General features: G+C 41.7%; 1 protein-coding gene across 5 annotated transcripts in view; it reads right to left on the minus strand.

Annotated features, from left to right (window-relative positions):
• Positions 1 to 579: 579 nt before the first annotated feature.
• The window catches only part of MTRR (5-methyltetrahydrofolate-homocysteine methyltransferase reductase), a 28,472-nt gene continuing 12,827 nt past the window's right edge, over positions 580 to 16,224 (minus strand). For 4 of the 5 annotated variants that reach the window (XM_081872727.1, XM_081872729.1, XM_081872726.1 and 1 more), the window contains exons 9-15: positions 14,183 to 14,363; positions 12,615 to 12,657; positions 11,740 to 11,905; positions 10,196 to 10,314; positions 4,906 to 4,998; positions 4,613 to 4,795; positions 580 to 2,784 (exon numbers count right to left, since the gene is read on the minus strand). In XM_081872727.1, the coding sequence (XP_081728853.1) occupies positions 2,640 to 2,784; positions 4,613 to 4,795; positions 4,906 to 4,998; positions 10,196 to 10,314; positions 11,740 to 11,905; positions 12,615 to 12,657; positions 14,183 to 14,363 (930 nt within the window). In that variant the 3' untranslated portion in view covers positions 580 to 2,639. Of the gene's footprint in view, positions 2,785 to 4,612; positions 4,796 to 4,905; positions 4,999 to 10,195; positions 10,315 to 11,739; positions 11,906 to 12,614; positions 12,658 to 14,182; positions 14,364 to 16,224 lie in introns of those variants that run through there. The other variant, XM_081872730.1, reaches the window with a different exon arrangement.

A 16,224-nucleotide genomic window follows, 5' to 3' on the forward strand; every position in this document is an offset into this window, starting at 1 on the left:
CTGAGTGCTACCCTGGTAAGTAGCAAAGGTGGAAGATGAAAACCTACGGCAATAAACTACAGAAGGAACATGTGGCAGCTGGAAACAAACTGACCACCCAGTGAAAGCCCAAAAAACCCACAACAGCACTTCCATTTTTAAAATTCTATGAGTTCTTAACAGATGCAGTAATCAGCATCTATAAAAACTAGAGGTCATCAGAAATCCATCAGCATTAGCATTAAGAGATCCATAAACCACCTAAACTGAGTGTCAGCAACATTTTAAGAGCAATGCTAAAAGTGAAATGAAACTACAGAATTCTTTGCAGGGGTGACTGAGCTGTTCTCTTAATATCTTCAGAAGTTACTCACATTTGAAATAATTATAGGAAGTATCAAGGTAGATCCAAGGGAGTTGCCAGTTTTTGCACTGCTCCTTTGCTTTTAACATCAAAATGTTCTGCCACAAAGAACGTTATGTGTGGATTTCAAGCAGGTGTTAAAAGAAGAATCTGCTTTGTTTGTTTGCTTCCTGGTCTAAGGACAACCTTGTAACCCAGTCAAATGGTTCAAAGAACCAAAGAAAAACTCTGAACCATTTTAGTTTTAAAATATATATTGAAAATAAAATCAGTTTGCACTTTCTCACGAACACTGGGCATGTTTCAATCCAATTTCAACACATTTAAGTCCCAACAATTTAAAATAATTATCATCCATATGCTCTAATTTCCATCAAAACAATTGGAATTATACTGTTTGCATTTAAAACCATAGCCATGCATTGTATCCAACGTTACATGAGTCATGTTCCCATCTTCGCAGCCCCAAAGTTCTCTTTCAAAGCCATCTAAGTTGGGGGCTATTGCTGCTTTTTGTGGCAACGATTGCCAGAGTTTAACTATGCACTATGTGAAGAAATACTTTCTTTTACTGTCCTAAACCTTCCAGTGTTCAACCATTAGTGATGTCCCCAAATTCTAGTGTCACTGTGGAATGCTTCACTGCCTCTTTGTTCTACGCACATGGAACAATTTGGTTCTGCTGAGCAAGTGGAACCACCAGCACTGGACATGACCCGTGGATGCAACTTCAGAGGTGAAAATTAGTGTACTGGAATAATTATTTGCGCCCAAAAGCAAGTCCATTGTTGAACTTGCAGCTTTCCTCCAGGATCCTGACAGCCCATCCAGGTGCTATAGTGAAAATAATTTTGAAATGAAATCTAAACTTAGGACAGATGTCCATTTAGCTCTTAAAAAATTCACAACCTTCTGTCAAAGACATTGAAGCAAAGGTTGATTGAAGGTTGCAAGAAAAAAATATGGGGAGAAATATTTGACTTCTGAAACAAGTGTTAAACAGCTCGTGCATTATTACAAAAAATTATAAATATGTGACTTAACTAAATGTAAAATTTACTTTTCTTCTCCTTTGCCCAGTAATAGTAATCAATTACTAACCTTGGCTCTGGAATTCCTGGGCATTTGGCCATAACTCATTACAGCTAATAAACTGGACTGTGGACCTCATCGTCAAGCCAATGATCTTGCTGGGGATTCCACCATCTGAACGTCAGGCCAAAAAGCAGCCCATTAACCGATGTTTTCCCCTGTCTCAGATTGAATTGTGCAGAGGTATTGGATGACGCTCCTGGGTAATAGGAAGACTGGGCAGGATTCACCTAGCAAGTCCTTTTGCTTGCACAATGGAGCTTCCTCCATTCTCCCCCTGCCCCAATACAATTGGCTTTGTGGAGGGCGATTGGAAGAATCTCCACCTAGCATGCAGGGGGGGGGGAGAGGGATTAGTCTGCCTGGCAAGCTGCAACGCTTGAATTCACAGGACATTCCTCGTAAAGCAACGTATAACTGTAAACCCTTTAACTGTAAACTGGTCTGTTTTCTTGTAGCAATCAATCCATATCCACTCATCAGGTAATTCATTAATTACAAAGCAAGAAACACAATTTAAATTAGTGGTTTAAGTATCTTTTCTCATAGTGATCTAAAACCAGTCTATCTTGTTTCTAACTTCTATGTAGTCATGTGAAGGCTGCAGTCCTATTCTCTTTTCTGTAAGGATATTTCATGATCGTCCTATTAATCATTTGAAATTGATACTATCAACACTTTAAAAGGCTAATAAATAAACTATAAATAGTTTCCTTATTTAAAAGACTGGGTTCCTGTACAATTTCCACCTCCATCCTAAGGTGCAAAAGTTGGGTGGATGATCTCTGATGAGGCAGTCAATAAGAAAACCCTATTGCCCAAGCAGAAGTGGCAGAGGCTGCACAAACTACCTTATTTTTGAATGCATCTCCAGATCAGCAGAAGAGAAAGACCAGAATATGTAGGATTGCTTTAAATATTTACTTCATCTGGTGCTCCAAGCCAGAAAATAAACGCCATCTGACAACTTTTGCTGAGAAAATACCTACAAATTAAAAGGCACTGACAGATGGCATATTTGAAGAGTTCCTTTCATTGTGCAAAATTTCTCTGAAATGAGTGATTCCAACTGTGCAGGCTAAGTAGGATAATATCAATTAGGTATTGATATTGAGGACTTGTGTCACCACCAACCAGCATATGCATAAAAAGGTTATCCATAGATCATCAATGCCAAATGGACTAAGCAGAGAGTGGCTAGTTCCTAGGCCCAGATGTCTTGCAAATATCTCTTTTCTTCTCTTAACAGAGCAAGCATCTTCAGTGCTTCCAGTTTATCAACTCCTCTCTCAGAAGTTAAGATATCTACTAAAGCATCGTTCACATCTTTAGCCATATTCTTTGCATCTCTGAAAAAATGGGGAAAATCATCATCAGTCAAGCAGACAAACCAGTATCGTTGATGGAGGTGGTGTCACTTTCAGACCATAATCAGAAAGAGAAGCGTACAATATGTGTGTGCGCGCACACGTAAAAGAACTGGTCACATTTAAAATCAATTGACTGGTCAACTGGCCATGTATTATCTGACATATTGTATAAAGTCAATCACGCCATTGAAGTTGACTACCCCTTTCTAACTGCACACCTGAAAAGGCAGAGGTTTTTGCTCTGCAGTCCTGCTAGACTGTGTATGTAGAAATACAAATTCTGTTTCCCCCAGAATTTGGAGTATAACAAAGGTTTAGAATTTAACTTGGTAACATCTAAGCTACATGCTAGACTGGGAGGTTCTCCTGCCCCACTGGAATGAATGGGAGTTGTTCAAATGTACTGCTATGCTTTTGCACATTTCCAATCCCCCCCCCCATACAGCTTGTGCAGGAGAACCCCCCAGTGGATTATGCCCATAGGGCTTTAGGATTCAAACAAGTCTCTCAATTAACTACATTTGTACTAAATAAATACTTAGAACATCTGACCAATGTTTAGGCATTATTTCATCTGCCAAGCATCTAAACTAAAAGAGGGGCAGTTGGATAGAATAGGGCTCTTGAGATGTTTGAGGTTAAGTTGCTAAATAGCTATTGACCTGCAGGAAGATTAGATGCTGCAAAGCATTTGGCACTTGAAGGATGTTTTCTCGCCCTACGCCACAAACTGCTGACTTTGACATTTCTACACTCAAGGATACTGGAGGGGTGGAAGCTTTGATGAGATTAGAGGTCATGGCTCAGTACAAACTCTGATAATGCTAACTGAATGCACCTCTTACAGCCTTGAATTCCACAATCTTGAACCACTGCATTTTCCTTTAGGTTAACAGCCTACCCAACCTTCTCAAAGATCCCTCAAATAAGGTTTATGCATTTTATAGACACAAGGCACGGTCCAGCCAAAGTTCAAACACTTCTAAATTCTACTGATAGGTGAGTTTATGCACATTCTCAGATTCCCGCTACAGTGGTACCTCGGGTTAAGTACTTAATTCGTTCTGGAGGTCTGTTCTTAACCTGAAACTGTTCTTAACCTGAAGCACCGCTTTAGCTAATGGGGCCTCCTGCTGCCACCACGGGATTTTTCTTCTCATCCTGAAGCAAAGTTCTTAACCCGAGGTACTATTTCTGGGTTAGCGGAGTCTGTAACCTGAAGCATATGTAACCTGAAGCGTACGTAACCCAAGGTACCACTGTACTGAAATTAATGGGACATAACGGGCTAACCACCGAGATGGTAATAACCATGAAGTTTAGGTTAGCATATGCAACTTAAGAGCAGCTCCACTGGGTGAGATCATGTCCATGTAAAAATGACACCAATCAGTCCTTCTGTTAGAGCCAGATGAGTGGAGACTATGCTTGTGTCAGCAGGGCATTTAGGGCATTTAACATGGCCTTCTTATTTCTCTCTAACGCCCTTGTTGCCTTAACTTGCACCCTGTCTCAACAAGCCCCATACAAAGCTTGCTGCCCTCCCTTCCAGTTCACTTTTCAGCTTCTTAAGCTCTCTGGGCAGCTCTTTCTGCAATCCTCATCTTCTCACAAGCAGCGATGTTATGAAACTGTGCCTAAAGGGAGTATTCTCTTCAGGAAAAGACAAACAAACCCACCACCACACCTGGGCTCCCATTAATTTTGTTTTCTCATCTTTTGCTCCCAGCTCTTGCTAATCTAAAAGCAGTTAACGTTTCTACAAGTTCTTGCAAATCCAAGTTTCATAAAATTCGGCATGACTCACCCGCACACGTAAAAATACCCTTTTTCCTGCAGCAGAATCCTGCTAACCTCTTTGCAGTAAAGCCGAAGGTTATCTTGAACGTATTTAGGAGTGGCAGCTTCTACTGCAGCTGGGGCATCTCTTGAGAAAGAAACCTTTAGGTGAGTTAATGTGCCACTTTCAGCAAAGCACCTGAGCTCCTCTCTGAAAGATAAAAGTTAAGAATCACTGCAAGGGTAAAGACATAATTCCCTTGCACAGCAGCTTAGGGGGCAAGGGGCTGAGAGGAAAGAGAGCACAAGGCAACAACTTACTGGAACAGGTAATCTTTGACCTGGTGGCGACAGCCAAAAAACAACCATGTCTCTCCAAATGTCCAGTCTTTGTGATCTTCTTGGAGCTTCTGTCTGAAAAAGAATTTTGAAAAAAACTGTAACTTAAGACTGTGCATGCCCTATACTTAAAAACAGCAGCAGCAGCAGCAGCAGCACAAAACAAACCCAAGTTCTGCATCCTGTATTACAGCTCTCTCCAACCGGCTGGGGCTGATGGAAGCTGGAGGCCAAGCCTCAAGATGGCCCCAGTTGATGGAAGCCTGCACTCGTTATGCTGGTTTACATTTATTTCGCATCATTCATTCTGGCTCTGCTTGTCATGGGATGGGCCAAGAAGTTTATCTTCAACACTCTTGACTATCTGAAATCCTACAAAGCCCTATTATCAGGTCTGAGATTTCACCAAACACTGTCCGTAACATCTAGCAGGGGTCAGCAAACTTTTTCAGCAGGGGGCCGGTCCACTGTCCCTCAGACACTGTCAGACTATTTATTATTATTATTATTATTATTATTATTATTATTATTATTTTGGGGGGGAGAAATGAACGAATTCCTATGCCCCAAAAATAACCCAGAGATGCATTTAAAATAAAAGGACACATTCTATTCATGTAAAAACACGCTGATTCATCCGTGGGCTGGATTGAGAAGGTGATTGGGCCGGATCCAGCCCCCGGGCCTTAGGTTGCCTACCCATGATCTAGCCAATCTACCTTTCTTGTCATGGGGAGTGTGCACATACAGCCCTGGTTTTTTTTTAATTATCTGCACTAAGGGCACACTTCAAATCTAGTTTCCACTTCCTCTGTTACTTGAATCTGTGAGCACGGTTATGAGTAGGTTTGCTCCTGATCACGGCTGTTTGAAAAGATCCTTAATTCAATATTCTGTGCTACAATAGTGCAACACAGGGCGATAAACACTAAGGAAGGAAGGAGGAGGGAGAGAGCCTAACCACTCAATTCAGTGGCATCTTATGGGCAGTGGATCCAAGATGCATACAAAATTCCTCACTCACATCACTAGATGAAGTCATTCAGTGTGCAATGGGCTGAGCTGTAGATATCTAGATGTCACCTCCATTAAAGTAAACATGGAGGCCCCATGCAGGGTATAAACATGCATATATAGCAGCACAAAGGACTCTGGACCAGAGTGTGCCCACTGCTGCAAAATGTGAACCTCCTCCCTTGGCCTCATAAGTTTCTAGGCCTCATGATAACAACGATTGTGCTGCTTGCAGGGATATGGATGAAGCCAGTCAAAGAGGGAGCCATGTGCCTTTTCTAACGGCAGTTCACAGCAAAATCTTTTACACATGTTACTTGAGGGCACACTGCAGTGACATGAAGAATCAGAATGACCATTAAAAAACCTATTCATAGATCCTCTTGCAGGCTGGAATAAGAGAACTCAGTAATGATTAGAAATGATGTCCTCATTTCTTTAAATCAATTTAAATAAAGAAGATTTCTGAAGTAGACATGAGGCCCGAAACACCTTTCTTTTCATCCTTATTATTTAATCTGTTGCATTTATCATTGGGACAAGGTGGTCTGAGAATATTACACTGATCCTGGCCCAATTGCAATGGCTGCCAATTAATTCCCAGGCATCATTCAAAGTGCTGGTTTTGACCTATGAAGCCTTAAATGGCACAGAACTGCAACATAAAAAACTAAAAAAAAATGTTTAAACAAACAAATGCGAAAAAACCAGAAGCCTTTTATAGGCATTTTGACAGATGATATTCCAAATGATAAGAGGGTTTTCCTGTACACAACAACAGCAGCAAGAATGTTGATTGCCAAAAATTGGAATGGAGAGAAAATTCCAACCAAGGAAGAATGGCAAAATAAATTATGTGAATACTTAGAACTAGCAAAGATGACAGAGGCAATCAGGAATCAAACAAACCAAAAATATAAAACTGAGTGGAAGTTTTACAGAGTACACTTAGAAAAACACTGTTCCCAAACAAAATCTCTAATATCTGAATATGTGGTATCTGAAGAAGTGTGCATGCACACGAAAGCTCATACCTAGAACTAACTCAGTTGGTCTTTAAGGTGCTACTGGAAGGAATTTTTTTATTTTGTTTTGACCATGGCAGACCAACACTGCTACCTATCTGTAACTAAAATCTCTAATATGCTTTGATTAATTTTCGCAAATTAGTTAACAGACAGATAATTTACGTTATGTGAGATCAATGAATTGAATTTGAAAAAGGACACAGTTAAAAAGAAAAAGAAGAAGTAAGGACCCACAATGAGGTGAAGGGAAGTCATTTTCAAAGATGTTGAATTATTCTGGTTTTTCTTTATGTATCTTATGATGTTTTGAATAATGAATCGAATAACTGTAATGATAAGTAAACTTAATAAAAATACTGCCAAAAAAGAAAAAAAAAGGGGGGGGGAATGAAGGACCTTCCTGAGACGCTGACCCTGGCCAGCCAGCCAGTCTGAATGAACACAAGGCAGCTTCCAAACTTCCTTGAAAGCAGCTGAATGGCTGCCACGAACAATGAAGCTAGTTCCAACCTTTAGAGAACGCTTATTTATTTAGTTCATAAAATTTATATACTGCTTGATTGTAAAAAAACACACACCCTCAAAGCGGTTTACAAAATGAATGAAACAATGAAATTATCAGTAAAAAGACAGTTAAAAACAGCTGTTTAAAACATTAAAAAAAAAACATTTTAGTTCAGCCCTTTCTGTGTCCCGTTTGCATTTCACCATCATCTTCTCCTCTGAGTGACCCCACTGTTTCTTTGTTCTTCCTTTTGCTACGAACATACCCATAAAAGCCTTTTTTGTTGCTTTTAACCTCTCTAGCAAGCCTGAGTTCATTCTGAGTTCATTCATCAAGTCTGAAGCCCTTGAGTGGGCATCTATGAGGGAAGGAGATCTAGCAGAATGTGGGGCACTGGTATACATCATATATGCAGCTCCTGCTGAATTAAAGTTAAAAATGAATTGGGGGGGCACCTCTCCCCATATGAACCGCATTGGACTCTGCATTCATCCTCCGAGGCCATTCTTTGTGTGCCTCCTCCTAGAGAGGTCCGGAGGGGGGCAACACACGAACAGGGCCTTCTCTGTAGTGATTCCCCATTTGGGGGAGGCTCTCCCCAGGGAGGCTCGCCAGGCACCTTCATTGTATATTTTTAGGTGCCAGGTGAAAATGTTCCTCTTCAACCAGACCTTGGGCTGATTAATATTCTGCAGTCTTTTAAATGTGTCTGTGGGAAGGGGGTTTATTGTTTTGTTGTTTCATTTTACTTATTTTCATGTTTTTATCCTGTATTTTACTCTCTGAACCCTCTGAGATCTTATGATGAAGGGCAGTATATAATTCTTTAATAAATGATGAAAATAAATAAAATTAATTTATGCCCTAACTTTTCATTAAAAATTGCCCAAGGTTTCTGTGACTATTTAAATGCCTGGTGAATGCAAACTCCCTCCCTTTAGGTTATCATATTCTCCATTTGCACTACGTGATACCCGCTAAGCACCAACAGTGGGCTCACAGTGGCATCATAACTCTCAAAAACTTTCTATTGTAACTACATCAAAGTTTCAGCCCACTTTAATTCACAGCTGCTACAAGCTGCCTTTCAATAAAATACTCAAGCCATTGAAATAATATGGAATAAATTAGTCACAGCAGCTTGTTAAACATCACGAGTTCTCATTATTAGCAGTAATGATAGCAAATATGTTTCCCCTTCATTCTGGAAGACAGCTTCTGGCTGTCCCATGTAACGCTTTACCAAGAATTTATTACCCAGTTTAAAAAAGAAATCATTTGGCTTTGCAACAATTCAATTTCATGCTCCACATACAGATACGTCTCTAGATTATTTTCCCTACTTCTCTACCCTAAATTACAAAAACCAAGGCAGCAAGTTGACACTTTAAAATCATGTTAAATCAAATGTGAATTTGGAAAACACAGAACTACAAAGATGAGAATCAAATGTGCAGGACATTTGGTACATGCACAGCTTAACTTCAACAACAATGATCTTCAAGCCTGGTTGATGTGCGGGGGGAAAAATATAAATCTACACACCCTACAAGAAAACGTGTTTGGTGTGTGGAAAACAACAATCTGTTAGCCTTAATGCATTGCTCAGAATTACTGAGCTAAATGAAAACACAACAGATAAAATCAAAACAGCGTTGGAATGTGCAATCCTGCATTTCAGCCCTTCCATACATCTGTGGTCATAATGTATAGCTTAAAGTGTACAACATTCCCATCAAGTCTTCATTCCATGACCTGGCGCATGTCAGATAAGGTGGCATTGACTACCTTTTTTAAAAAAGAAAGCAATTCATAAAACTAAGAGATATTAATTGAAGGCAGCAGAACATTACCAGAGGCCTGCAACATCCCATAGAGAATAACACTGGAGACTGATTCACTTCATGGTCCAATCTAACAGACTCCTCATTATTTATTTAATTCATTAGATTTATATATCGCCCTTCCTCATAAGATCTCAGGATGGTCCACAGAATAAAATACAGGATGTAAACAAGTAAAACAAAAAAGCAAAACAACAACCCCCTTCTTTTATAGTCACATCCCTTCAGTATGAAAAAAATCCTTAAATGATTAATGTAATTCAGTGGTAAGTAAAATGTGGAAAATAAATAAATAATGGTTGCCCTTTCTTCTTCTTTTTTGACATTGAATTGGAATGGTCACACTATAAAAAACAAAACAAAACCCACCAACTTAACTGTGATCTCCCTTGGGGCAACACAAAGTTAGAGTCCCTTCTACTCACAAACACACACAGAGACCATCAGATGGGGAGCCCCTTCTCTGGAGGTAGAGGGGTGTGTGTGTGTGTGTGTGTGTGTGTGAGAGAGAGAGAGAGAGAGAGAGAGAGGAGAATCATGCAGTTACAGTATTCATGCACATGTCATAACCATGTGGGATGTTGTCACCAGGAAGGACATGACGAGGGTGTCAGCTGCCCAGCCTCAGCCCACACCATGTGCGTGGGTGAAGATCCATTTCTGTACATTATGCAAGACACCAGATAACTTTCCCTGCCTCAGGGGATGAAGGACTCTGTGCCTTTGTGGTGGCTGAATCTGTCTGCTTCCCACTAGTATTTTTCACTCTGTTCCCCCCTGTCCTCTGCCACGGGCATCTCCAGGTGCTGTGAATTACTTTCCTAAACATTACAAGCTGGCAGGGAGGAGAGGTTTTTTAAAAATATAAATCATGGGCTTACCTATGTTGCAGGAAACCAATAAATGGTGCAATTCCAGTTCCTGGACCAACCATAATAAACGGAATTGATGGATCCTCTGGTAAGTGAAAAATGTTTGCTGGACGAGAAGATATGGAAATCTACAATGCAGTTCAGTATCATTAAAATGTAGATGAGGAGAACTAGCAGATACATTTATAAACTATACCCTTCTTCAAAGATTTGTATTAAAAAATGCACTGCCACAACACCCACTAAAACAAAGGTCTTCCACATTTTCATAAGAATTAGATACGCCATGAGATAAAATCAGCACAGCTACCCTGTTCCCCCCAAAATAAGACAGTGTCTTATATTAATTTTTGTTCCCAAAGATGCGCTAGGTCTTATTTCCATGGGATGTCTTATTTTTCCATGAAGACGAATACGGTACACATTTATTGTTGAACAAAAAAAAAGAGGAAATTTATTACCTGTATATGGTACAACGCCTTACGGTAGCTTTGGGGGCCTTATATTCCGGGGTGGCCTTATTATTGGGGTGGCCTTATATTTGGGGGAGGCCTTATATTACAGCGAGAGGCAAAACTGGAAGTAGGTCTTATTTTGGGGGGATGTCTTACTTTCAGGGAAACAGGGTATTTCACAGATTTTCATGTAAAACACTCTTTCTCCACCTGTAAGGCACATTAAGTCCTGTGTTGTGACACACAACCCAAGGCACTTGCTGTTGCTAGCAGCAAATATTTGGGTGCCATGAAGTAACTAGCTGGAGTAGCTGCCATTTCTCTTTTGGCTACGAAGTGCCTTATACTGCCACAAACCAATCCCTGTAACCAAGTTTTTCATTTTTCAAATGAATGCCAGAATCCTTATAACTCCCAGACAGACTTCAACAGAACACTTGCAGAAAACATGCACTCTTTTATTAATTGCCCATTTTTTCTCAATTTAGATGACCCAAATATGCAAGAGTGAGCTGTCTCCCCCAGGAGCAGCTTAGCTGCTCCATCTTGGACCATCCTGTCAACTAAGTCGTAAGGAGCTTTTTGTGTTTTTTAAACCACACGTCAGGTGCAGAGGGGTGGAAAAGCAATCATCAACTCCAGCAGGAAACCTAGAACGTTCATTCCTCCTTGAACCATTCAGTCTGTCTTAGAACAATACTGACTTCAGCAGTTTCAAGTCTGGAACTAAAACTTGCCATGCAAAACCTACTTTTCATTTTTAACCATATACATCCATCTTCCACATGTCCTTTCCTGGTTCTTTCACTTCTTATGCAACCCTCCTTTACTTCCAAAGTGGGATGCAACTGCAAGCCCCAGGCCCCACAGTTAGAGATGCAGGTACTGGAAAATCCTATTAACTGGATTCATCTAAAGAAAAGAAAAACCCATTCCATTTCCTAAAATAGTTGCAACATCAGTTACTGCTGATGTTACTGCTGCCGCTTCCAAGCCCCCAAATCATAACAAAGTGGAAAAGATGGCCTTTATTTTAGGAACACACAAGCTCTGTCTGTACCATAAGAAATGCCCAAGAACTTAGCTGTCTTCTGATACCTTTGGAATTAGGAGCTCCTCTGCTTTTGTACTTGACTGAAGGATTGGGGAAACCAGCTGAAGCAGCCACCCGGTGCACACCCCTCTTCGCAGTTCACCTAGATGGGTGGGAAACTCCAGAACATTAAAGATGAAACTCATCTTTCCAGACTGAAATAAACTGGAGCTGCAATGAAACAATTAAAAGGAAATCAAACACTTGGGACAGTTAAAGGAAACAACTATCTCAGTGTAGGAAAGGTCAGGTGAGCAGATATTGCATCTCACCCCCCACGCCGCAAATGGGTATGAAAAACCCCATCTGGAAAAAAAAATAAGTAAATGATTTTCTCTCCTGATAATGGTTATACAAGACCTTTAAAATGATTTTTACTGAGGATCTTGTTGTAACATCACATTGTTACTTGCGTGCACCAATGAGCCATCACAGAATAAGCACCACACACAGAATTTCTGTAATGTCTCAGAAACAACAGGTTCCAAAAAGTTCCTTCATGCATTCAGCTGTGAGTCATCTAGTTGTTCAGTAATGAAGCAATGAGAGTTAGTGAAGTAGAGGCATACGGGAAATGCCTCCAGATGCCTGGGATCAATGTGTTATTTATTGAAAACATTTTCAGTTTAGCACAAGCTTCCTCAACCTCGGCCCTCCAGATGTTTTTGGCCTACAATTCCCATGATCCCTAGCTAGCAGGACCAGCAGTCAGGGATGATGGGAATTGTAGTCTCAAAACATCTGGAGGGCCAAGGTTGAAGAAGCCCGGTTTAGCACCTTAGGAGCCTTCTCCATCATAGGAGGATGAGGTCCAAAGAAAGAAAGAAAGAAAGACAGACACCCAGTTTATAATTAAAATTAAACTTAGATATTGCATTACCTTGCAGCCGAGTAGGGTCTGGCTTGCAATTTAGGAAGATGTTCTGAAAAGAACAGAAGTGAATGAATGCAAGATTTCACCCTTCCTTCTACTCTCACCTACCTACAGCATCAAGACACTTCCAATACTAAATGACAGGCATTTACATAATGCTTTAAAGCATTCCAAAGAGCTCGACATACGTTATCTCGGTAATTTTTATAAACAACCTTGCCAGATATTCCAGTACTATTATCTCAATAATTTGGAAGGAGTGGGGAGAAGGGAGGCAGAGAAAGATGGTTAGCCAAAGCTGAACTACTGAATATATGGCCGAGGTTAAGATTTCTAGTTTCTAGTTCACAGCTTTCTGGCCACAGGTGTGGGGCAAAGGGCTGTAAGTCAGGAGCACTTGCTCACACATGTGCAATTCTAAAATACAGCAATGCATGGATCTTACATTTAATGTTTTCAAATGAAATACATCTGGGATAGCTCAGTTGGTAGAGCATGAGACTCTTAATCTCAGGGTTGTGGGCTTAAGCCCCACCTTGGGCAAAAGATTCCTGCATTGCAGGGGGCTGGCCTAAATGACCCTTGGGGTCCCTTCCACCTCCATGATTCTATTATTCTAATCACACACGTTTCCTGTATGGTCTCAGCAGGAAAATAAGCTTCACTAGTATGTATTTCTACATCTTCCACTGCTCCTAAGAATCGGAGCAACTTCAGAAATTATTTTTCCTTTATTTACCTGTAACATTTTAAAAAAGACACACCCATATGTACAAGTTTCAGAAAACAGGTGTCAACCTTTTGATTTTATTAAAAATGCAATATCACAATTGGTTCCAGTGATTTGACCCTGGCCCTGGGGTTCTACCCTGAATTCTAGACTGTTTTCTCTTAGCTGCTGCCAGGATGGAGATACCGTATTTTTCGGCCCATAGGGCGCACTGGCCCATAGGGCGCACCTAGTTTTTTTTTTTGGGGGGGGGGGGAAATAAAGAAAAAAAATATCCCCCCCCAGGCGCGGGGCTGGGGCGGGGGAAGCCCAAGCTTCCCCCGACCCCAGAACAGGCAGCTCTCCACAAGCTGTGGGAGAGCTGCGCGACTTCGCGGAGCCCTCCCACGGCTTGCGGAGAGCTGCGCGAAGCCCGAAGCCTGGGGGGCACTGAGCTCTGTGCGCCCCCAGGCTTTGGGGTGCAGGCAGCTCTCCACAAGCCGTGGGAGAGCTGCGCGAAGTTGCGCAGCTCTCCCACGGCTTGCTGATAGCTTCCTGAAGCCTGGAGAGCGAGAGGGGTCAGTGCGCACCGACCCCTCTCGCTCTCCAGGCTTCAGCGAAAGCCTGCATTCGCCCCACAGGACGCACACACATTTCCCCTTCATTTTTGGAGGGGAAAAAGTGCATCCTATAGGGCAAAAAATACGGTAGCTGCAAGAGAAAATCTTACTTTGCATTTCTGGTAACTCTGCCCAGACTTATAATTTTCCTGCAATCAGTGAACCTTATTTCCAAGACATCCATTTGCTACAATGGTCACAATATCTTCCTTTTCTTGCTGTGTCTATTCCATGCAACTACTCACCAAGGAGAAGACTTAGGGGAGGCTTGCAAGCTGGAAAAGCATGGAGTAAGTCCAACAAGCACACACCCACATCCCTTATGAAAGCATTGTAGTCAGAGGATCCTTGTTTGCTACACAGCTCTTGCAGTCTCCTTTTTTCTCCAGCATCAGTGGTGTATTCTACCAGAGAGCGCAAAAATGCCTAGCGGAAGAGAAGAGTCTGTTTTTAATTTGGTTTGATTATTCTCAACTTATGTTCCGCATCCTCTGTCACATCTGTGATAAAGAGTGTTCCTAAGGATTCCTGTAAGGCAGGGGCTCTGCAGAACCTCACAAACATCAATAACCTCTTGCTAAAATGTCCTTTCGTTGTTTGGACCTAGTGGTAAAAAATTCTCCCAACTATGGTCATCTCTGCTCCCACTCTTAGCACACCCAGCCTTTAGTCAGGCAGGAAGTGACTTCAGCTGAGAGGAAGGGAGGCTGTCAGGCTGTACCATCCTAGGCATCTCTTTGCTAATAATATGCCTTTGAAGGCAGAACAGGTACAGACCACCCTCTGTGAATCGGCTCCTAGTAAACCAGGTGGTTGAGGATGTTACGGGAACATGCCTGGGGACTGCTGTACCAGGAGAGCCATGCTCCAGGTTGTGGGTGGGAAATACGGAGATACAGGTCCCAATCCTAGTATGAGGAAATTGGTCCACAGGTGGTACCTCACACCCCTCCCATTAATTTGCTCCTTTATTAGGGGCTCCACCACTCCAGAATGTTGGAGGGGGTGCAGCATGGGGGACAAAATTTAACATATGCCGGTCATATTTTACAATGCAAAACATCTGGTGTAGAGTGTTCTTGCAGACAATAGTAGTTTCAGCTTTCTTGGGTGTTTGTAAGGGCAAGATAAAGACCTTATGGATGGCAAGACTTGAGATTGCTAGGTGCTTGAAGGTTTGGAGGGAATGGGTTACCCAAAACTTGGTGTGCACAGGTCTGGATGCTTGCTTTGGCTGAAAAGCTGACCTGCCAACTGAAAGCAACCAGAAAACTAACAGGCTTCAGACTCATTTTGTGGCACATGCCATAGCTCTATTTCAGATATCCAGACAGCATGGACAGAGATCTGGATGATTTTGGATAGGTCTGGATGAATGGCTGATGAAATGTACCACTGTCACTGCCTTACTCTTCTGTCCATTGTAACACGTAGCATATTTTTATGGTCCCAATTTTTGTTTTGTTATCTGAAAAAAGGTATTTTGCATTGTTACAATATTTTTAATAAAATGCTTTAAGAAAAAGATACATGGCTTTCCTCCAAGGAGCTCAGGGTTGCACACATGGCGTTATCTCATGATATCCTTTGTAATAAAACTGTTGAGGCAAGTCTTGAAAATCAGTTTGCAAAGGGTACTCGCCCACAGAGCTTCCTATTAGCCTTCTGGCCCAGTGCGTCTGTCATTCTTGGTCTAAAAGGAGACGGCTCAAGGAGAAGGATCAAGCTGGGTAAAGCTTTCCTGTCTAGTCACCTAGGCAGCTTTTGCTTGGCACAGGCAACCAGGAGAGGCCAATTACATATCTTTTAGGCTGACTGAGTGACTTACCCAAGCAGTTTGCGCACTGAAGCACCACAATAACAGCTGACAGAAGCAAACTGCATAAAGTATGTAAGTCACCATGCTGAGTAACATATACACAGGATGAGTGCTTTGGGTAGCACTCTGACCTATAACTCTGTAATTTATAGAAGAGGAGGTTAAGGGGTGATATGATAGCCATGTTCAAATATATAAAAGGATGTCACATAGAGGAGGGAGAAAGGTTGTTTTCTGCTGCTCCAGAGAAGCGGACACGGAGCAATGGTTCCAAACTACAAGAAAGAAGATTCCACCTAAACATTAGGAAGAACTTCCTGACAGTAAGAGCTGTTTGACAGTGGAATTTGCTGCCAAGGAGTGTGGTGGAGTCTCCTTCTTTGGAGGTCTTTAAGCAGAGGCTTGACAACCATATGTCAGGAGTGCTCTGATGGTGTTTCCTGCTTGGCAGGGGGTTGGACTCGATGG

Source organism: Podarcis erhardii (assembly GCF_964252035.2).
Source record: "Podarcis erhardii genome assembly, chromosome: 8".
NCBI classification, from domain to species: Eukaryota; Metazoa; Chordata; class Lepidosauria; order Squamata; family Lacertidae; genus Podarcis; species Podarcis erhardii.